Source organism: Microcaecilia unicolor, chromosome 4 (assembly GCF_901765095.1).
Source record: "Microcaecilia unicolor chromosome 4, aMicUni1.1, whole genome shotgun sequence".
Taxonomy (NCBI): domain Eukaryota; kingdom Metazoa; phylum Chordata; class Amphibia; order Gymnophiona; family Siphonopidae; genus Microcaecilia; species Microcaecilia unicolor.
The window spans coordinates 7,091,278-7,111,304 of record NC_044034.1 but is presented as its reverse complement, the minus strand read 5'-3'; the positions used below and the strand labels follow the sequence as shown (position 1 = coordinate 7,111,304).

Sequence of the window (20,027 nt, the reverse complement as noted above, 5' to 3'; positions counted from 1 at the left end):
ATATATATTTTTTTTTTTTTTTTTTTTTTTTTAATGAAGTGTCCAGGTTCAGAATTGCATCAAAGATTACTAGCATATATGAGTGAATGATATAATCATCCCTCATATTAGCCCTCACCATTAAAATCTTATCTAAACATCCATGCTGCTGCTTGTTATAGAATGTTTTAATATATAGTAACATAGTAGATGACGGCAGAAAAAGACCTGCACGGTCCATCCAGTCTGCCCAACAAGTTAACTCATATTTGCTACTTTTTGTGTATACCCTACTTTGATTTGTACCTGTGCTCTTCAGGGCACAGACCGTATAAGTCTGCCCAGCACTATCCCCGCCTCCCAACCACCAGCCCCACCTCCTAATCACCGGCTCTGGCACAGGCACAGACCGTATAAGTCTGCCCAGCACTATCCTCACCTCCCCACCACCAGCCCTGCCTCCCAACCACCGGCTCTGGCACAGACCGTACAAGTCTGTCCAGCACTATCCCCGCCTCCCAACCACCAGTCCCGCTTCCCACCACCGGCTCTGGCACAGACCGTACAAGTCTGCCCAGCCCTATCCCCGCCTCCCAACCACCAGCCCCGCCTCCCGATCTTGACTAACTCCTGAGGATCCATTCCATTAATGTACATTAATCTAATTTCCTGAGGTAATGTATTTTACAAGATTGGAGCTACTGCTTGCCAAGCCCTATTATGTGTATTGCATTTATGTAATTGTTGCTAAACGGCCCTCCCATACCTTCACCACGTCTTAAGAGAATCTGGTGACATAACATTTGAAAAGTAAATTTGAATCATGCATTTTGAGCAGATATTTCCAGGACAGGTTTGGGTATCAGTGTTGTTAAGCTTAATCTTGTTGTATATTATCCATCAGTTAACTTCATGGAATAACTAATATACTTAAATGTAAATAATTTCTTTTCTGAAATTTTTTTTTATTTTTTAAAGAGCGGCTCAATTTTTGAGGAAAATGGCTGATCCTCAGTCTATCCAAGAATCTCAGAACCTCTCCATGTTCCTTGCTAACCACAATAAGATAACACAGGTAAGTTTCAGTAATCATTACCATATGTTTAAACTTTTTCAAAAATATGTAGTTGAAAAGTTACTATTTCATAGGTAATTTGACAGTTTCTTTCTTGTAAGATAAGATTACTGTAAATTTGTTGACAGCGTTTATTAGATTACCTTAGTAAAACTTTGTAAATTATTTATGTATTTAAAATTTTGGTTTTCTTCTGTACCATTAAATGAATACTGTCTGCCACCTCCTCAGTTTCAGCTCTGTCATTTTTCTTAGCTCTTACTCCCATCTTCATGACTAGACATCAAGCTTTACTGTAAAGTGTGTGGAGGGTGTCAATTTTTTTTTTTTTTTTTTTTTGCTATCATGCCTTCATTTCCTAGCCCCGTTTTCTTACTTGACTGCAAGGGTGGACCAATTGGGAACTGCTTACTCTCACATTTCATAAAGCATCGACTATAAACCTCATTTTCTATGAGACTTTGAGGTAGGAATTGGGATGTCCTGGTCTATATCCAGTATTTTACAAAACGTTCTACTGATTGTGGAGTCATATGTAAAATATTTATTTATTTAGATCATTTATACCCCGCCTATTACCACTTAAAGCTGCCCCTAAGCGGCTTACAATGAACTAATGAAGCAGTTAAAATGACAGTAGAGAGGGACCGGAGGAAGAAGGGAAGGGAATATTAATACAATATTTAATCTAATAAGTAGGCAAGGAATAGAAAACAAAAAGAAGAGAAAGTAGGAGTCCAAAATCAGATCTTGACTCGCCGAGACACTCAAGGCAGGAAATCAGATCCTGCGAACAGGACAGGAGTGCAGGCAGTAGCCAACGCCTGGAATCCTCGATCCAGGAGGAAACAGGGCCTCTTCAACGTGCAGCAGCCACAGAAGAGAAGACCAGCAGCTAACATCGCCGAGGACGACCACCCCAGTCCAGCAGTAGAGCCGAGAAGGCCACAAGATGCAGCATGCACAAAAGATCTTCCCATTGCGGAGTGGAGCCAGACATAAGCAGCGCCGCAGACCATTGTGGAGTGGAGCAGTTCGACGGAGAGGCTGAAGGAGAGCCAGGTCAGACAGACATCGGGAAGGAGCCAACCAATAATCGCACTATCGTCCCACATTGTGGGGAGCCGGTCCCCGCAAACCCTACTCCCAGTACCGGAACATCGATGTAACCGAGCGCGAAGCCAGACCGCCGACAAAGGGCAAGGACGGAAAGCCGCTCTCTTTCAAGCCCCAGTCCGAAACAGGTGCCAAGGAGAAAAGCAGACCACTGCGGTACCCAACGAAACCGGTTCGCGCAAAATCGGGCCAGTATTCAGCCAGACAATGAGACAGCTCCGCGATGTTACCTGGAGCTAACGGTTTTTCAGCCCGTTACTCAGCGGCCATTTTAGAATTTGTCTAAGGATGTCTGTAAATACACATGCATTTGGTAGTATGTGCAATGGAAACATGAATTTAAAAAACCTACACATGCAGAAAAAAGAAGTATCACTTGAAAGCTTCCACTTAAAAATGCTTGCGGGTCTCACCAGAGTGTCAGTAGACCGAAACAGACTTAGACTCAGACACCCACTGAGGAGTATTTTTATAAATATGATTTGGGTTGCCCCTGGGTGTCTGAGGAGGTACCAGAAGTGGTCTTGGTCTCCATTCAGATCTTTCCCGTCTACCAGAAAGAAGAGAGCCTCCTTTTTCCCATTTGTGTAGAAGTATTTAATGCTTTTATTACTTGAGGTCGTATAGTTACCTGGTGGGTTTGATCACCCAGCCCCAATGATTGTAGTTTAAAACCCTCTTTAGTAGCTTAGCCAGTCTTCTGCTGAAGACACTTCTTCACACTCGCTGCTGCAGCGTGGCAAGAGGAGGAGTACCACAGTTGCAGATTGGGCTGCTTCCTTCTCTGCTGCCTTGGTCCCCTGCGGTTCCTTTAAGTCGCCCAGCTCTACAGATGGTGGTGGAGGGGGTGATATGTAGAAAAAAAGTGAGGATGAACCAAGGAGGAATACCAAACAACTTTATTAAGGACTTTCAAAAAAAACGACCCGACACGGCCGTGTTTCGGCCCTAAGGCCTGCCTCAGGGGTCTTGATTAATCTCAGGTGTAGCAGTGTGAAAATATTGCACCGATGAAAGTTTATGCTTGATTTGGGCTGCTTCCTTCTCTGCTGCCTTGATCCTCAGCAGTTCCTTTAAGTCGCCCAGCTCTACAGATGGTGGTGGAGGGGGTGATATGTCATCCCTGGGGGGAGATGCCAGTCCTAAAAATGGGAGAATTCTGCACAAAATAATTAAATATTGTTCAGAAGTTGCAACTCTCTTTGTGCAGAATTCCCCCAGACAGATTGACAGGCATTCTGAACCCCCTATGTGTAATTCATTTCCAACATTATATTGCATTGGAAAGAAGAAACTGGCACATCGATGATTGTATGCAACGCTTACACACTATGAAATATAAGATTTGAACCCATGATATCAAAACCCTTCCTATAATTTAATATTTCCTTGTATTTCTAGGGTAATGTTTCTCAACTTTCTTAGCCAGTTGGCACCATGGAGCGATACAGGGGCATTATAATGTTCCTTCTCTTATTTTCTATCCCTTTCCTAATAATCCCTAGCATTCTGTTTCCTGACTACTTTATCAGTTTCTCTTAGCTTTATCAGATAATGCTGTCTGTTTTCCTCTCTCTGTGATCTCTAATCTTTTGTTTATGAAAACTAACCGCTCATCCCTTTTCAGCTACAAACTTTAAGAACAAAAACAGCCTTCTCTTCCTCTTACCTTTATTTACTTTTTTTTAAATGTTTAAACGATTTTTATTGGTACTGCAGCAGCGTAAACAATGTCATACAGGCCTCTGCATAGGCATATATTTATTTACTTATCAAAAAGATTTGTTGCCCTTAAAATAGCTCTTCAGTTTTACTCACTGTTTTTCTACTTCCCCCAGATGTTCCCACCTAGCTAACAACTCTTTCAGGCATTCTCATTATCTTTTGAAGTCTAGTCCCTTTACTTTTGAATAAACCATTCTCCACTTGTGTCTTAATATTGGACTTACACCATCAGGTGATCACTAGATGCCAGATGATCACCCACTATAACGTCAGAAACACTCAAGCACATAGTATGACTCCATCCCGTTTGGGTTCCATTACTAGCTGAACCGGGGCATATTGAAATCATCTATTAGTTATGTTGTGAAAGTCCTCAATTAAATCTCTGTCCACTTCCTCTACTTGTGAAGGAGATGTTTATATCACACCAGTGTAAACAGGTTTTCCAGTTGTGTGCCTAAGTTATAGAATACCATAAGTACATAAGTAATGCCACACTGGGAAAAGACCAAGGGTCCATCGAGCCCAGCATCCTGTCCACGACAGCGGCCAATCCAGGCCAAGGGCACCTGGCAAGCTTCCCAAACGTACAAACATTCTATACATGTTATTCCTGGAATTGTGGATTTTTCCCAAGTCCATTTAGTAGCGGTTTATGGACTTGTCCTTTAGGAAACCCTTTTTAAACTCAGCCAAGCTAACCGCCTTGAATGTATGGCTAGTTCTTATGCACACAACTGTAACAGTCATGTACAGAATTGGTGCCTAACTTTAGGTGACCTTTTGTAGAATGATGGCGATCAGATTTAAGCCATTAATGTCTTAGTTGTGTAACTGCATGCTGATGTCATAAATAGCAGTTACCCAGTCCTGAATGCCATTCATACTGTTTGAAGGAACAATATATTTACAGTATTGTAGTAATGACTGTCCATGGCTTTTGCATTGCAGACAACTCTTTTTAAAAAAAAGCTAATTTGGGATGTTTTATTTTGTGTGTTCTAGTCTTTGCAGCAGCAGCTGGAAGTGATTTCTGGTTATGAAGAGCTTCTTGCCGACATTGTAAATATATGCGTGGATTACTATGAGAACAAGATGTATCTAACCCCTGGTGAAAAACACATGCTCTTAAAAGTAAGAATTATTGGGGAACTTGTATGGAAAAGTTTGGATCAAATGATGCCATATTTCATTGTTCATTTTGGAAGACTTCAGTGTAATGTTTCAAACTATTGTGAGTAGTAAATTATTGGGTTAGCCTTACATTATTGATCTGATAAATTAATATATGGTGGCAGGTATACTTTATACTTCTGTTTCTTCCATGGCTGCTTAGAAAACCAACATGAAATACAAATATGGTACAACAGCTTTTAAACTAGAAACAGGGGGGAGGCCAACAGTCGCTCAAAAGCGCATGGTTCGGGATAAGGTATCTTTCAAAGGTATCACCAAAACAGGGAAGATAGGGTATCCTGATAGTGAGGTTGCAAAAGAGACCGTAGTAGATCAGGTGTCCTTAAATAAAAATAAAAATCAGACAAAAGATTGAAAAGTAATACTGTCAAGTACTGAGCATGATGTAAATAGGAACAACAAACACAGTTTGAAATGTCTATAAGCGAATGCCAGGAGCCTAAGAAATAAGATGGGAGAGTTAGAATATATTGCACTAAGTGAAAAATTAGATGTAATAGGCATCTCTGAGACCTGGTTGAAGGAGGATAACCAGTGGGAGGAAACTGTCATACTGGGGTACAAATTATATCTTAGTGATAGGGTGGATCGAATTGGTGGAGGGGTAGCATTGTATATTAATGAGAGCCTTGAATCAAATAGATTGAAATTTCTGCAGGAAACAAAACACTTCTTGGAATCAATGTGGATTGAAATTCCATGTGTAAAGGGGAAAAGGATAGTGATAGGCCAGGATGAACAGACGGATGCAGAAATGTTAAAGGAAATTAGGGACGCAAACAAACTGGGCAACACAGTAATAATGGGTGATTTCAATTACCCCAATATTGACTGGGTAAATGTAACATCGGGGCACGCTAGGGAGGTAAAATTCATAGTACCGTAAAGGCATTCGCCAATTCCGGTATGAACAAATACAGTAATGTTGTGGTAGAATAAGGTTTGTGTGTACAGACACATTAGGGAATCGTAGAGAGGAAGAGTTATTATATGTTCATTACGAGCTAAAAGAAAATTCTTCAGAAAATGGAAGAAGGAACCGACTGAAAATAACAAGAAACAGCAAAAGGAATGTCAAATCAAATGCAAAGCGCTGATAACTAAGGCTAAGAGGGACTTTGAAAAAAAAGATTGCGTTGCAGGCAAAAACACATAGTAAAATATTTTTTAGGTATATTAAAAGCAGGAAGCTGGCAAAAGAATCGGTTGGACCGCTAGATGACCGAGGAGTACAAGGGACGATCAGGGAAAACAAAGCTGTAGCGGAGAGATTAAATGAATTCTTTGCTTCGGTCTTCACCGAGGAAGATTTGAGTGGGATACCGGTGCCAGAAATGGTATTCGAAGCTGAGTCGGAGAAACTTAATGAATTCTCTGTAAACCTGGAGGATGTAATGGGGCAGTTCTACAAACTGAAGAGTAGCAAATCTCCTGGACCGGATGGTATTCATCCCAGAGTACTGATAGAACTGAAAAATGAGCTTGCCCTGCCCATCTTCAAGTCTTTGCTTAAAGCCCACCTCTTCAATGCTGCTTTCGGCACCTAACTCTTACCTTTCAGGAAGTCTAGACTGCCCCAATTTGAGTGCACCTATCGGACTGACTGTTCACTTGTCCTTTAGATTGTAAGCTCTTTGAGCAGGGACTGTCCTTCTATGTTAAATTGTACAGCGCTGCGTAACCCTAGTAGCGCTTTAGAAATGTTAAGTAGTAGTAGTAATATGTAATTTATCCTTAAAATCGAGCGTGGTACCGGAAGATTGGAGGGTGGCCAATGTAACGCCGATTTTTAAAAACAGTTCCAGAGGAGATCCTGGAAATTATAGACCGGTGAGTCTGACGTTGGTGCCAGGCAAAATGGTAGAGACTATTATTAAGAACAAAATTACAGAGCATATTCAAAAACACGGATTAATGAGACAAAGAAGCTTATTTTCAAAGCACTTAGACTTACAAAGTTCCATAGGTTACTATGGAACTTTGTAAGTCTAAGTGCTTTGAAAATACACCTCTATGTCAACATGGATTTAGTGAAGGGAAATCTTGCCTCACCAATCTACTACATTTCTTTGAAGGGATGAACAAACATGTGGATAAAGGTGAGCCGGTTGATATTGTGTATCTGGATTTTCAGAAGGTGTTTGACACAAAGTACCTCATGAAAGACTCCAGAGGAAATTGGAGAGTCATGGGATAGGAGGTAGTGTTCTATTGTGAATTAAAAACTGGTTAAAACTTAGAAAAGAGAGAGTAGGGTTAAATGGTCAGTATTCTCAATGGAGAAGGGTAGTTAGTGGGGTTCCCCAGGGTTCTGTGCTGGGACCACTGCTTTTTAACATATTTATACATGACCTAGAGATGGGAATAACTAGTGAGGTAGTACTTATGAACATCGAAAATATTCTACCACATTATGGCCATTCTGAAGCACCTTGATGGAAGTCCACCAAGTTGAGAAAATCAGTTCACAGTTGTAACTCTCTCAGAAGTGAGTTCCTCAGAAGTGCCACTGCACATGTGCACTCCTGGTTTTCCACGGAGACAAGTGGATTACATAAAAGTCTCTCAGAAGCAGATCATAAATTAAGGTTGGCCATTCGTGATAATACAAATTCAAAGAATACAGTTGTCTAAATTTGGACTTATAATGCCATGTGTATCTATGCATGCCTTTAAAGATCAGTACATTAACCTGTTGCTTGTAATAGTGTGCTGTAAAATCACTGATGGTTATTAGAATCATTGACAATAACCTTTTGGTTTGCATTTAGGTAATGGGTTTTGGCTTGTATCTAATGGATGGAAACGTCAGTAACATCTACAAATTGGACGCTAAGAAGAGGATAAATCTTACTAAGATAGATAAATTCTTCAAGGTGAGAGAATTTAGTAGCCATATTATTTCCATTTCCATTTATTGGTTCTTATATCCCACATTATCCAATCAGTGTCGTTTCAATGTGGCTTACAAATTTTAGATAATGTAATGTTTGATTCCACTGAACTGCATACAAGTGTTGATGTGTATATGATAAGAAGTTGGCCCTAGGAGTGAACAGAATACAGTGATTGTGTAATCAAGTGTACATGATAGGGAATTGACCCTAAGAGTGAATAATGTATAGTCATTATGGCATACAGAGTACAGTGATTATGGAAGTTGTCATCTTAAACTATTGACCAATCTAGTGTAATAAGACAGTGCATAAAAAAAAGGTACTGATGGCAAGGTTTATCACCCTTGATAAGTAGTGTGTGAGGTTACAAGTATCAAGACAGTGGAGTTGAGATCATAGTAGATTTTAGAGTATAAAGTCTATTCATCATAATCTGTTTTTGTAATTAACCATCCTCTGGTAGGATCTTAAGAGGTAGGATTTTAGTTTCATGCGAAAGGATAGTTAGTTGATCATCTCTGATCTCAAAGTTATCACTGACTAACCAGTTAGTGACCAGTGTCCTTTCTAAGGTGCACTGGAATCTGCCACCCATGTTCTTGCTTTCAGGCGTAGAATCAGTCACATGGAGCAGCTAAGTTCTGCAGGAATCTAAGCAACCCGCCTGCCCCATATGACTTGAAACTGTGATATTGCACTCCATCTCTGATGGTTGGAAAAAGGGTGGAGGTTATTTATGAACATGTGTATTTGCATCTGAGCTCAAAAAGATGGATATAATAAACCTTTTCACTGCTATATGTTGTAAAATGTTGAAGGAAACAAAAACAGCAAAGTGGATGATGGGTGGCAGAAGATTCTTTATCATACAAATGACTTGTCACAGACCATGTGTCGACCCTAAGGCCTGCCTACAGGAGTCAAATGTTATCTGATAAAATAGTATATAATGTCATAAAAAGCGTAGATGTAACATGAACATCCATGGTATGGGATTTGCGTTCCAAGACATATGAAGAGAGACTTGCTGACCTGAACATGTATACCCTGGAGGAACAGGGGTGATATGATACAGATGTTCAAATATTTGAAAGGTATTAATCCGCAAACGAATCTTTTCCGGAGATGGGAAGGCGGTAGAACGAGAGGACATGAAATGAGATTGAAGGGGGGCAGACTCAGGAAAGATGTCAGGAAGTATTTTTTCACGGAGAGGGTGATGGACGCTTGGAATGCCCTCCCGCGGGAGGTGGTGGAGATGAAAACGGTAACGGAGTTCAAACATGCGTGGGATATGCATAAAGGAATCCTGTGCATAAGGAATGGATCCTCAGAAGCTTAGCTGAAATTGGGTGGCGGAGCAGGTGGGGGGAAGAGGGGTTGGTGGTTGGGAGGCTAGGATAGGGGAGGGCAGACTTATACGGTCTGTACCAGAGCCGATGATGGGAGGCGGGACTGGTGGTTGGGAGGCGGGAAATACTGCTGGGCAGACTTAAATGGTCTGTGCCCTGAAAAGGACAGGTACAAATTCAAGGAAAGGTATACACATATGAGTTTGTCTTGGGCAGACTGGATGGACCATGCAGGTCTTTTTCTGCCGTCATCTACTATGTTACTATGTAAGCACATAAGTGTCTGTCCTCATCCTCAAAGCACATCGTAATGACCAAGGATTACACTAGTTAAAAATCTCATCTAGCAGAGTATCACGAACCAGTTCTCCCAAGATTCTCCATGTCAAGTCATTTCTATGTTAAATAAAGAATCTTCTGCCAGCACATAATTGTCTATCCTTAGCCTCAAAGCACGTAGTAAAGACCAACGATGACACTAGTTAAAATCCGATTCTCCGTCAAGTCATTTGTATGTTAGAGTCTTCTGTCGGCCATCGTCCACTTCACTGTTTTTGTTTGCTTTTGTTGCACTTCAGAGTGTGCCTTTCTTGTTCTTTGTTCTTCTGTAAAATGTTGTTGCATATTATACTTAATTTATTGTGTATTTTATTTTGGCTATACCTTTGTATATGTGGTTTGTATATTGAAAGTATTATGCTGTGGATTTTGATCTGCTTTTTATTGCTATTGCCATAAAAGACAGAGTACAAACTTTTACATTTAATTACATTGGTATTTGACATCAATGTGACTAAAGGCATTTTGTGTTTTTTGTGTGAGCATGACCTTGAAGTGCAGGCTTTTAAATTTTCAGATCTGTTTTTTTCCCCGATTATAGCAACTACAAGTGGTCCCCCTCTTTGGTGACATGCAAATTGAACTAGCAAGATATATTAAGACCAGTGCCCACTATGAGGACAATAAATCCAGGTGAGACTTGAATGGGGTGGGCATGCAGTCTGGATGTGTGTACCATTAATGAATGTTGTATATACTGAAAATTAGGCTTATATTGATTTTGATGCTGCTAGAGATAATTGCACTGTGCAAATTATTGAGGCTAGAGTAGCAGACTTGGAGGAACTGAGGGAGACAGAGAGGTACATAGATAGAGGAGGCCTACAAGGACATTATAGAGAAGTCCCACTTCCAGTCTGGTAGCCCCTGTGCTGCCTTGGAGGAGGGAGGTCTATTTATTTATTTATCAGGATTTATTTACCGCTTTTTTGAAAGAATTCACTCAAGGCGGTGTACTCAAGGAGAGCACCACCCTTGTGCAGTAGGAAGTAATCCTGTAGCGAGGGAAGGGTTAGGACAGCTGTTGTAGTTGGTGATCTGATTATTAGGCATGTAGATAGGTGGGTGCCTGGTGGGCTTGAGGTTCACCTGGTCACTTGCCTGCCTGATGCAAAGGTGGTGGACCTCATGCATTGCCTAGATAGGATTTTAGGTAGTGCTGGGGAGGAACCTGCTGTCTTGGTACATATCGGTCAAGCAAAAAAAAGCACAAAGGGCCTTTAAAAACAAAAGGGAACACAGTTTTTTCATTAAAAAAAATCCTTTAATAGTGAACTTTGTTACATTATTGGTACATATCGGTACCAGTGACATAGGAAAATATGGGAGGGAGGTTCTGGAAGCCAAATTTAGGCTGTTGGGTAGAAAGCTGATATCCAAGGTAGTATTTTTGGAAATGCTCCCCGTTTCACGTGCAGGACCCAAGAGGCAGGCAGAGCTCCGGGGTCTCGATGCGTGGTTGAGACAGTGGTGCAAGAATGAGGGAACTGGACAGCATTCTGGGGAAGATGGAGCCTGTTTTGAAAGGATGGACTCCACTTTAACCGAGATGGAACCAGGCTGCTGGCACTAACATTTAAAAAAGAGAGAAACTTTTAAACTAAAATGTGGGGGGAGCTGACAGTCGCCCAGGAGCGCATGGTTCGGTGTGGAGTATCCTGGAAGGATACTATTGAAACAGGATCTTTAGGGAATCCCAATAGAAAGGTTTCAAATGGTGAAAGAAAGCCAGGAGTGTTTAATGGGAGAACAGAGTAGGGGAGGCAGATTATCCCTGTCAACTTACAGCTTGTAGATGCTAGGCGGAAAAAAATGGAAGTGTCGATATGCAAATGCTAGAAGCCTAAAAAATAAGATGGGAGAGTTGGAATATAGCATTAAATGAAGAGGTAGTATAATGGTGGATGGAGGACACTATTATCAGGGTGCAAATTATATCGCAATGATAGAGTGGTTCAAATTGGAGGGGGGTTGCACTATATGTTAGAGGGAATTAAGTCAGACTAAATAAACATTGTGTAGGAAACAGCAATGTGGAATCTTTGTGGATTATTCGTATTTGAATTTAAATCACTATTCGGCCAAATACGAATAATGTATTTGGGGCTGAATCAAATTACTAATACTTCTACTACTATTTAGCATTTCTATAGCGCTACAAAGCGTTCGCAACGCTGCACAAACATAGAAGAAAGACAGTCCCTGCTCAAAGAGCTTACAATCTGATATGAATACGAGTTTTCGGTGCAGCCCTATGTATGATGCATTTTCTTTTAAGTTCTCAATGAAAGCTGGCTAGAAACCCTGGAACTAGTAATTAAGAGAAAATAAATCTATCTTGAATTGAACAAAACATAGTCTTGCATATGAAAAATAAGAGTAGCATAAAAGTACTGTATTTACAATCTTAGTAAACGTATGTCATTACCATTTTTAAGTCAACTTTTGCAGAGGAAGTGAAGAAACATATCTGTGCCTACAGACCTGCTGTGCTGGTAAAAGACCTAAACATGTTTTATTCTTTCTTGGATATCAGTACTCAAGGCATGAATATCAGGCAGTCCGGCATATCTATAGTAACATAGTAACATAGTAGATGACGGCAGAAAAAGACCTGCACGGTCCATCCAGTCTGCCCAACAAGATAACTCATATTTGCTGCTTTTTGTGTATATCCTACTTTGATTTGTACCTGTGCTCTTCAGGGCACAGACCGTATAAGTCTGCCCCGCACTATCCCCACCTCCCAATCACCAGCCCCAACTCCCAACCACCGGCTCTGGCACAGGCACAGACCGTATAAGTCTGCCCAGCACTATCCTCACCTCCCCACCACCAGCCCTGCCTCCCAACCACCGGCTCTGGCACAGACCGTATAAGTCTGCCCAGCACTACCCCCCCGCCTCCCAACCACCAGTCCCGCTTCCCACCATCGGCTCTGGCACAGACCATATAAGTCTGCCCAGCACTATCCCCGCCTCCCAACCACCAGCCCCGCCTCCTGATCTTGACTAAGCTCCTGAGGATCCATTCCTTCGGCACAGGATTCCTTAATGCTTATCCCATGCATGTTTGAATTCCGTTACCGTTTTCATTTCCACCACCTCCCGCGGGAGGGCATTCCAAGCATCCACTACTCTCTCCGTGAAAAAATACTTCCTGACATTTTTCTTGAGTCTGCCCCCCTTCAATCTCATTTCAAGTCCTCTCGTTCTACCACCTTCCCATCTCCGGAAAAGGTTCGTTTGTGGATTAATACCTTTCAAATATTTGAACGTCTGTATCATATCACCCCTGTTTCTCCTTTCCTCCAGAGTATACATGTTTAGTTCAGCAAGTCTCTCCTCATACGTCTTGTAACGCAAATCCCATACCATTCTCGTAGCTTTTCTTTGCACCGCTTCAATTCTTTTTACATCCTTAACAAGATACGGCCTCCAAAACTGAACACAATACTCCAGGTGGGGCCTCACCAACGACTTATACAGGGGCATCAACACCCCCTTTCTTCTGCTGGTCACACCTCTCTTTATACAGCCTAACAACCTTCTAGCTACGGCCACCGCCTTGTCACACTGTTTCGTCACCTTCAGATCCTCAGATACTATCACCCCAAGATCCCTCTCTCCGCCCGTACCTATCAGACTCTCCCCGCCTAACACATACGTCTCCTGTGGATTTCTACTTTCTAAGTGCATCACTTTGCATTTCTTCGCATTGAATTTTAATTGCCAAAACTTAGACCATTCTTCTAGCTTCCGTAGGTCCTTTTATATAGATCTGAAAAATAACAACTATTATTTATTTATTTATTTATTGCACTTGTATCCCACATTTCCCACCTCTTTGCAGGCTCAATGTGGCTTACAATACATCATGAATAGTGGAAATACATTAGAAATAGATATTTAGTGTTACAGAAGGATCTTGGGCAACATGATAATGATAAAACATGATAATGATAAAACATGATAGTAGTATAACAAGCAGATATAGTAGGGTAGTTCTGAGTATGTGTGGAGGAGTTGTGTATATTCACATTGGTTGATCTTTGTGGTATGCCTTGTTAAAGAGATGGGTCTTCAGTAGTTTGCGAAAGTTCGTTAGTTATTCTTCATGTCTCCCATAACACAACTTGAAAATTTGGTATGGATAGGACCTAAACTGTCCCTTTCCTTAGAAAACAGAATATAAAAGTGATTTGCCAAAAGCTTTTGTCAAAGTTATAATGCTGGTTCACCTGTTGATGGCATCTCATGTGCTCTGTAAAGTGTGTTTCTGACTCTTAGAAGAGTTGCAAGTTGCTGTAAATAATTTTGTGCTTAAATAGCAAAATACTTCTGGTATGCTATAGTGTTACATTTATTTGATGTCTTTAGGTGCCACCTTCAAAATAGTGTGAATAAAACCTCTTAACCTTCCAGTATTGTGATGAATTCATGTGCACGTTAACCAGAAGCAGTAGAAAGCACGTCATCTGGGCAGAATGACTAGGAGAGTTGATCCTCATTTTGCTGTGATTTATTGTTACTTCTTATGTAGGTGGACGTGCACCTCCTCCAGCAGCAGTCCCCAGTACAACATTTGTGAACAGATGATCCAGATCAGGGAGGACCACATGCGCTTCATTTCAGAGCTGGCTCGTTACAGTAACAGTGAGGTGTGTGGGATACTGATGCATTACTAGTACTACCTTTTATCTATTCACTAGTGAAAAAAGGCCCGTTTCTGTCAGAAATGAAACGGGCACTAGCAAGGTTTTCCTCAGAGTGTATGTTTGAGAGAGAGAGAGTGTGATAGACAGAGAGTGTGTGTGCACCCCCTCCCTTTCTGGTCTGAGGCCCCCCTTCCACCCCCACCTTTCTGGTCTTAGGACCCCCCTCACCCCCCCTGCAGCCACCCATGTCCACCGACCCTCCCCTCCCCCCCTGCAACCACCCATGTCCACCGACCCTCCTCTCCCCTGCCCCCCCTCCAGCCACCCATGTCCTGCGACCCTCCTCTCCCCCTGCCCCCTTGCAGCCACCCATGTCCACCGACCCGACCCTCCCCTTCCCCCTCCAGCCACCCATGTCCTGCGACCCTCCCCTCCCCTTCCCCCTCCAGCCACCCATGTCCTACGACCCTCCTCTCCCCCTGCCCCCTTGCAGCCACCCATGCCCAGCGACACTGCTCTCCCCCTGCCCCCCCTCCAGCGACCCTGCTCTCTCACCTGCCCCTCCTTCATCCACCCAGGTTGTGTTTAACGAAATCTTCGTGGCAGGCAGGAAAGATCCCCGTTCCTGCCTGCCCGCTGCTGGCGCTGAAGTCAAATTAAAATATATATATTTCATTTTCTTAATGACTGAGAAAAGTTTAAGAGGTAAAAATATTACTGTATGAAGACATTAATATGATTCGTACAAGGACAATTTTGGCGGTCTGCTTCTCCACAGCTCTAACTTTATCAGTATGATGTGGGAGGATTCTGGTATATAATGTGTGTTGCTGGCAGAGAGACGATGGGGATAAGTCAATGCTGTTGCTGCTGGTGACAGTTTAACTCCCATATCTGAACCGTTGTGTCTGGGTCAGGAGTGGTGGGAGAAAGGATGTGTCAACAGGCAGAACATTTTATTTGCACTGACTTCCTTCTGAAGTTTGAGTATGTGGATTCAGCAGATACTCTTAAGACTTTATGTGGTTCTGACTCCAGAGGAATGCCAACAGGAAATGATTGCAGATAGGATGTGCTGCGTGTTTGATTTCTTTTGATGGCTGGAGCTAGATGTGGAAAACCAGGTAATTGTTTGGAGATAGAGAAGATGATTACAGCAGGAGAGGAGGGTGAAGGAAAGAACAGATTAATGGTGCCAGGGAGGAAAGAACATGATTATGTCAGGGGATAAGGTGGTGGTGATGAGGGGATTAGGGAGAGGAAAGGGAAGGGAAGGTGATGGTGCCAGATGTGGATAGGAGAGGGAATGGTGAAAGGGAAGAGAAGATGATTGTTCTGGTACAACTTTGATGCCCCCTACATCCTTTTTAATAGTTGTATATAGTTTTATGATTTGTGTGCAATGCATATTTCATATGTTCTGTTGTACATCACTTAAATATGTTGCATGTAAATGATATATTATTTTTAATTAAAAAAGAAAAAAGGCCCGGGGCTGGGAAGGGTCAAAGAAAATAAAATTTACATTCAGATAATTGATAAAAACATTTACAGGGAAAACACAACACAAATGAGGTACCTCAGGGGCGTAGCAATGGGCGGGCCCGGCTGGGCCCACCCAATTTGGGGTCAGGCCTGCCCAGCAGCAGTGTTCCTGCACAGCGATTCCGGTCGCAGGCTCAGCTCGCAGTGATTCCCACACGCTGCCTGCCGGCTGCCGCTCAACAATCTCCTTGCAGCTACTAAGTGCTAACCCAGAAGCCTCTCCTCTGCCGCTTCTTGACTGGGCAGAAACCGGAGGTTAAAAGCAAATGGAAAGATTGGGATCCAGTAGAGAAGGTCTTCTGCCAGGTCTCATTTATTTTAGTCTTTGTGGGAATGAATGGAAATGGCATAAAGGCAAATGACAATGAAATGAGTATTTCTGACTAACCTTTACTTAGATTTCTAAATTATGGCATTTGTTATTGAGGTAGAATTTTATGAAAAGCTGTAAATAATCACTGAAATTGTGCTTTGTTTTAGGTTGTTACTGGATCTGGCCGTCAGGATGCTCAGAAAAGTGACGCTGAATATCGAAAACTGTTTGATTTGTCTCTTCAAGGACTGCAGCTTCTGTCCCAGTGGAGTGCACATGTCATGGAAGTGGTATGTGTGGTAGAACATGAAAGGCATGGCATTTAGCAAAAATGCCGTCACCTCTAACAGACTTGATATATCTGACCAAATTGTCTGCTCGCTTTTGCCCTTGTCCTCATTTTCTCTCACTCATTTTTTTCTCTTTCAGTTCTCATCTTTTGTAATAAGACATTTAGTATAGTGTGCTTATCTTTTAAATGGATGCTTTTGTCCTTGTTTGATACATTCTGTGAGGACAAGCCAGACGCCGTGTTGTCACATCTGGGTGATGTCATCCGATGGAGTCATTGGCAGATACAGTCCCCAGCAGTGTTCTAATTTTCAGAAGCTTATGTGCGTGCATGTTCCCACATGCTGTAGCGCAGGACCAGGCAATGTTGTTCCCCCCTCCCCACCCCGGAGCTGAGTTGACATAGTTTTTTTTTTCCGTCAGGATCATCCTTTGCTGCGTTTTCTTCTTCATTCCTTTGTGGGATCAGGTTTCCCTTCTTCCCCGTAGTTTTTATTAGAATTTTCAGCATTTTTTTCAAGTTTCATTGTTTTTTGTAACTTTCCTGGTCCTCTTAGGCCCTGAGCACCTGGTCAGGTAAGTTTTTTTCCTTTTTTCAAATTAAAATTGCCATTTGATTTCGCTTCAGCTATTTTTCTTCCAGTGTCCTGAAAAACTCCCAGTGGCAATACTACATCCTTCATGGACACTCATTCCTGGTGCCTGTCATGCCTGGGACCTAAGTTAAAATTGTGGTCACAGCTTTTCCAAAAAGAGTCATAATGCGTTTGAAAGATTATTTAACTACTAGTAACTTTAAGACGGTTGTTCAAAGTATTGTGATAGTTTACCTTTAGGTGTATTTAAACAGATTCTGAACTCCTTACAAATAGCAAAAAATGCAGTAGCTTGTGTCCCCTTTAAGGATTGTCAAAATTTGTTCAGATTTGATTTCTTTGCACTGGTTTCCAATTGAATTTCAAATACATTATAAGATGTATTGATGCTGATTTTTAAAGTATTGACTGATAACCATAGAGTGGAGGAGTGGGCCTAGTGGTTAGGGTGGTGGACTTTGGTCCTGGGGAACTGAGGAACTGAGTTCGATTCCCGGCACAGGCAGCTCCTTGTGACTCTGGGCAACTCACTTAACCCTCCATTGCCCCATGTAAGCCGCATAGAGCCTGCCATGAGTGGGAAAGCGCGGGGTACAAATGTAACAAAAAAAAAAAAAAAAATTCAAAATTGTTGATTTCATCTAGTGTATATTTACATCAGCTTTACGGTCACCCGTATAATTTACTAAATATTCCTTCATTTCATGCAATACAGTTGTAGAATACAGAGCATCTGTTTTCTCTGTTTCAGATCCTAAACTGTGGAATAAATTACCAGCTTATATACACTCCTTTAAGAAACCTGACGGAGTTCAAAGCTGCTTTTATTTCGGACAATCTGGTAGCTAGGAATTCCCAGATCTGATAATATGATGTTCTGCTTGTCCTCGGAAGAAGTGAAGTTACCTTGTAGCAGGTGTTCTCACATCTCCGCCTTCCCCTCCTAGGAGTTGTTTTCTATCAGCTGGTATTTTAGACTCTGGTTTCATGCAATGGCGGCAAGTGTGTCACACTCAATGATCCTAAAAGCTTCTGAAAGTTAGATTGCTGGGGAATGTCTATGGCTAGGGCTGTGTCTCCCAAATGTGAGAATGTGTTCTGCTGTCCTCGGAGAGCATCTGCTGCTTTACTTATTGTCATTTTCCTTTTGCTATAAATTACAGTATTCATGGAAGCTCGTGCATCCAACTGACAAGTACTCCAACAAAGATTGTCCAGACAATGCTGAAGAATATGAAAGAGCAACACGATACAATTATAGCAGTGAAGAGAAGTTTGCACTAGTGGAGGTAGGATTGCTTTGCTTTTTCGGTTACTGAAAGAAACATTATAAAAATAGTAAAAAAAAGGCCCGTTTCTGACACAAACGGGCGTTAGTAAGGTTTTCCTTTTAGAGTGTATGTTTGAGAGAGTGTGTGTGAGAGTGACTGTGAGAGAGAGAGAGTGAATGTGCGAGTGAGGCTGCACAGCCCAGTCAATAGCTTCAATCATGCTTGTGTCTGCTGCGTGCAGTCTGCAAAAGGCAGCTTCCTGCACTCTTTATCTTGGGCTTGGTTGAGATTGCTGCCTGCCTGCAGCCTTTAGCCAGTGGCGATGAGCTGCTGCAGGCAGCTAAGCGCTTCAGGTCACTCCCGGGTCCCAGCCTATTAGATTGTAAGCTCTTTGAGCATGGACTGTCTTTCTTCTATGTTTGTGCAGCGCTGCGTATGCCTTGTAGCGCTATAGAAATGCTAAATAGTAGTAGTAGTAGTAGCCTCTGCCACCTCTCTCACACATGTAACGCACCTCCTCTCCTCTCTCTATATCAGACAACTTGAAAATACTCGGCGTCATAATCGACCGCAATCTTACGCTCGAAAGCCAAGTGAACTCCGTAATAAAGAAAATGTTCCACTCAATGTGGAAACTTAAACGAGTAAAACCTTTCCTCCCGAGGGTCTCATTCCGTAACCTAATACAATCAATGGTACTAAGCCACGCAGACTACTGCAACGGAATCTATATGGGATGCTGGATTTTGGCTGCCTTGAATTGGTTAGCTGACCTGACGGGTATACTTGTGCTGTTTGTATTGTGTAACTGTTTGTTAACTTCCAACCTGGACACTTTCTGGGAGCTTTTGTGTAGCTCAGAGCATTATGCAGAACTATAGGACTGAATACTGCTAGAGTGGTTTTGAATGCTCCAGGATGGACTCTTGAGTGGCAGTTTACTAAACTCCTGACATAACTTTCTAGTCAGTATCGTGTCTAGTTAAGTAGGATAATTGTGAAGTTTGGAATGCTCCACAGCAAACCTCTGTATTGTGTTGCATGCTGAATCACCCCCTGTAATTACTCTATAGTCACACAATATTGCAATGTCTACGCTCACATGAGACATGTATATCCTCTACTCCTATAGAAACTTTTAAATGTTAGAAAACTACATTAATTAATACACTAAACTACAAGAGATATTACCGCATTGTTGAACTGTCCACATATATCACATTCACTCACTACTTAATGCTGCTAATGATCGACGCTGACACTGCTTAAAGCAGATACCGCTTAGTGTTGATACTGCTTAGTGTGACACTGCTTGCTGTTGATACTGCTTAATGTTGATACCGCTTGATGTTAAGACTGCTTAATGCGGATACTGCTTGAAACTACATTTACTTACTGCTTAATGTTCACAATGCTTGATACTGACACTGCCTAACGTTGTTACTGCTTGATGTTCATACAAATTTTCATTCACTAATTACCTTCAAGCACAACCAAACACCACGAACCATAGCCAATATGAACACCAACAAACTGCTCCCCCTAATCTACCATGCATGGTCTACTCCCAACATAAACAACAATCTACCCACAGCACACAAACCCTATAGAGAACCCATTCACAACTCACCAGACCACAAGAACAACAACCAACTAAAAGGAAAAACAAATACA

At 42.0% G+C, this 20,027-nt stretch overlaps 1 protein-coding gene across 1 annotated transcript in view; it reads left to right on the top strand.

Annotated features, from left to right (window-relative positions):
* Nucleotides 1-20,027, top strand: part of LOC115468266 (cytoplasmic FMR1-interacting protein 1) — a 129,621-nt gene that overhangs the window by 26,524 nt on the left and 83,070 nt on the right. The window contains exons 7-13 of the mRNA XM_030199840.1: nucleotides 958-1,054; nucleotides 4,901-5,029; nucleotides 7,864-7,968; nucleotides 10,222-10,313; nucleotides 14,223-14,340; nucleotides 16,363-16,485; nucleotides 18,246-18,371. Of these exons, the coding sequence (XP_030055700.1) occupies nucleotides 958-1,054; nucleotides 4,901-5,029; nucleotides 7,864-7,968; nucleotides 10,222-10,313; nucleotides 14,223-14,340; nucleotides 16,363-16,485; nucleotides 18,246-18,371 (790 nt within the window). The remainder of the gene's footprint in view (nucleotides 1-957; nucleotides 1,055-4,900; nucleotides 5,030-7,863; nucleotides 7,969-10,221; nucleotides 10,314-14,222; nucleotides 14,341-16,362; nucleotides 16,486-18,245; nucleotides 18,372-20,027) is intronic.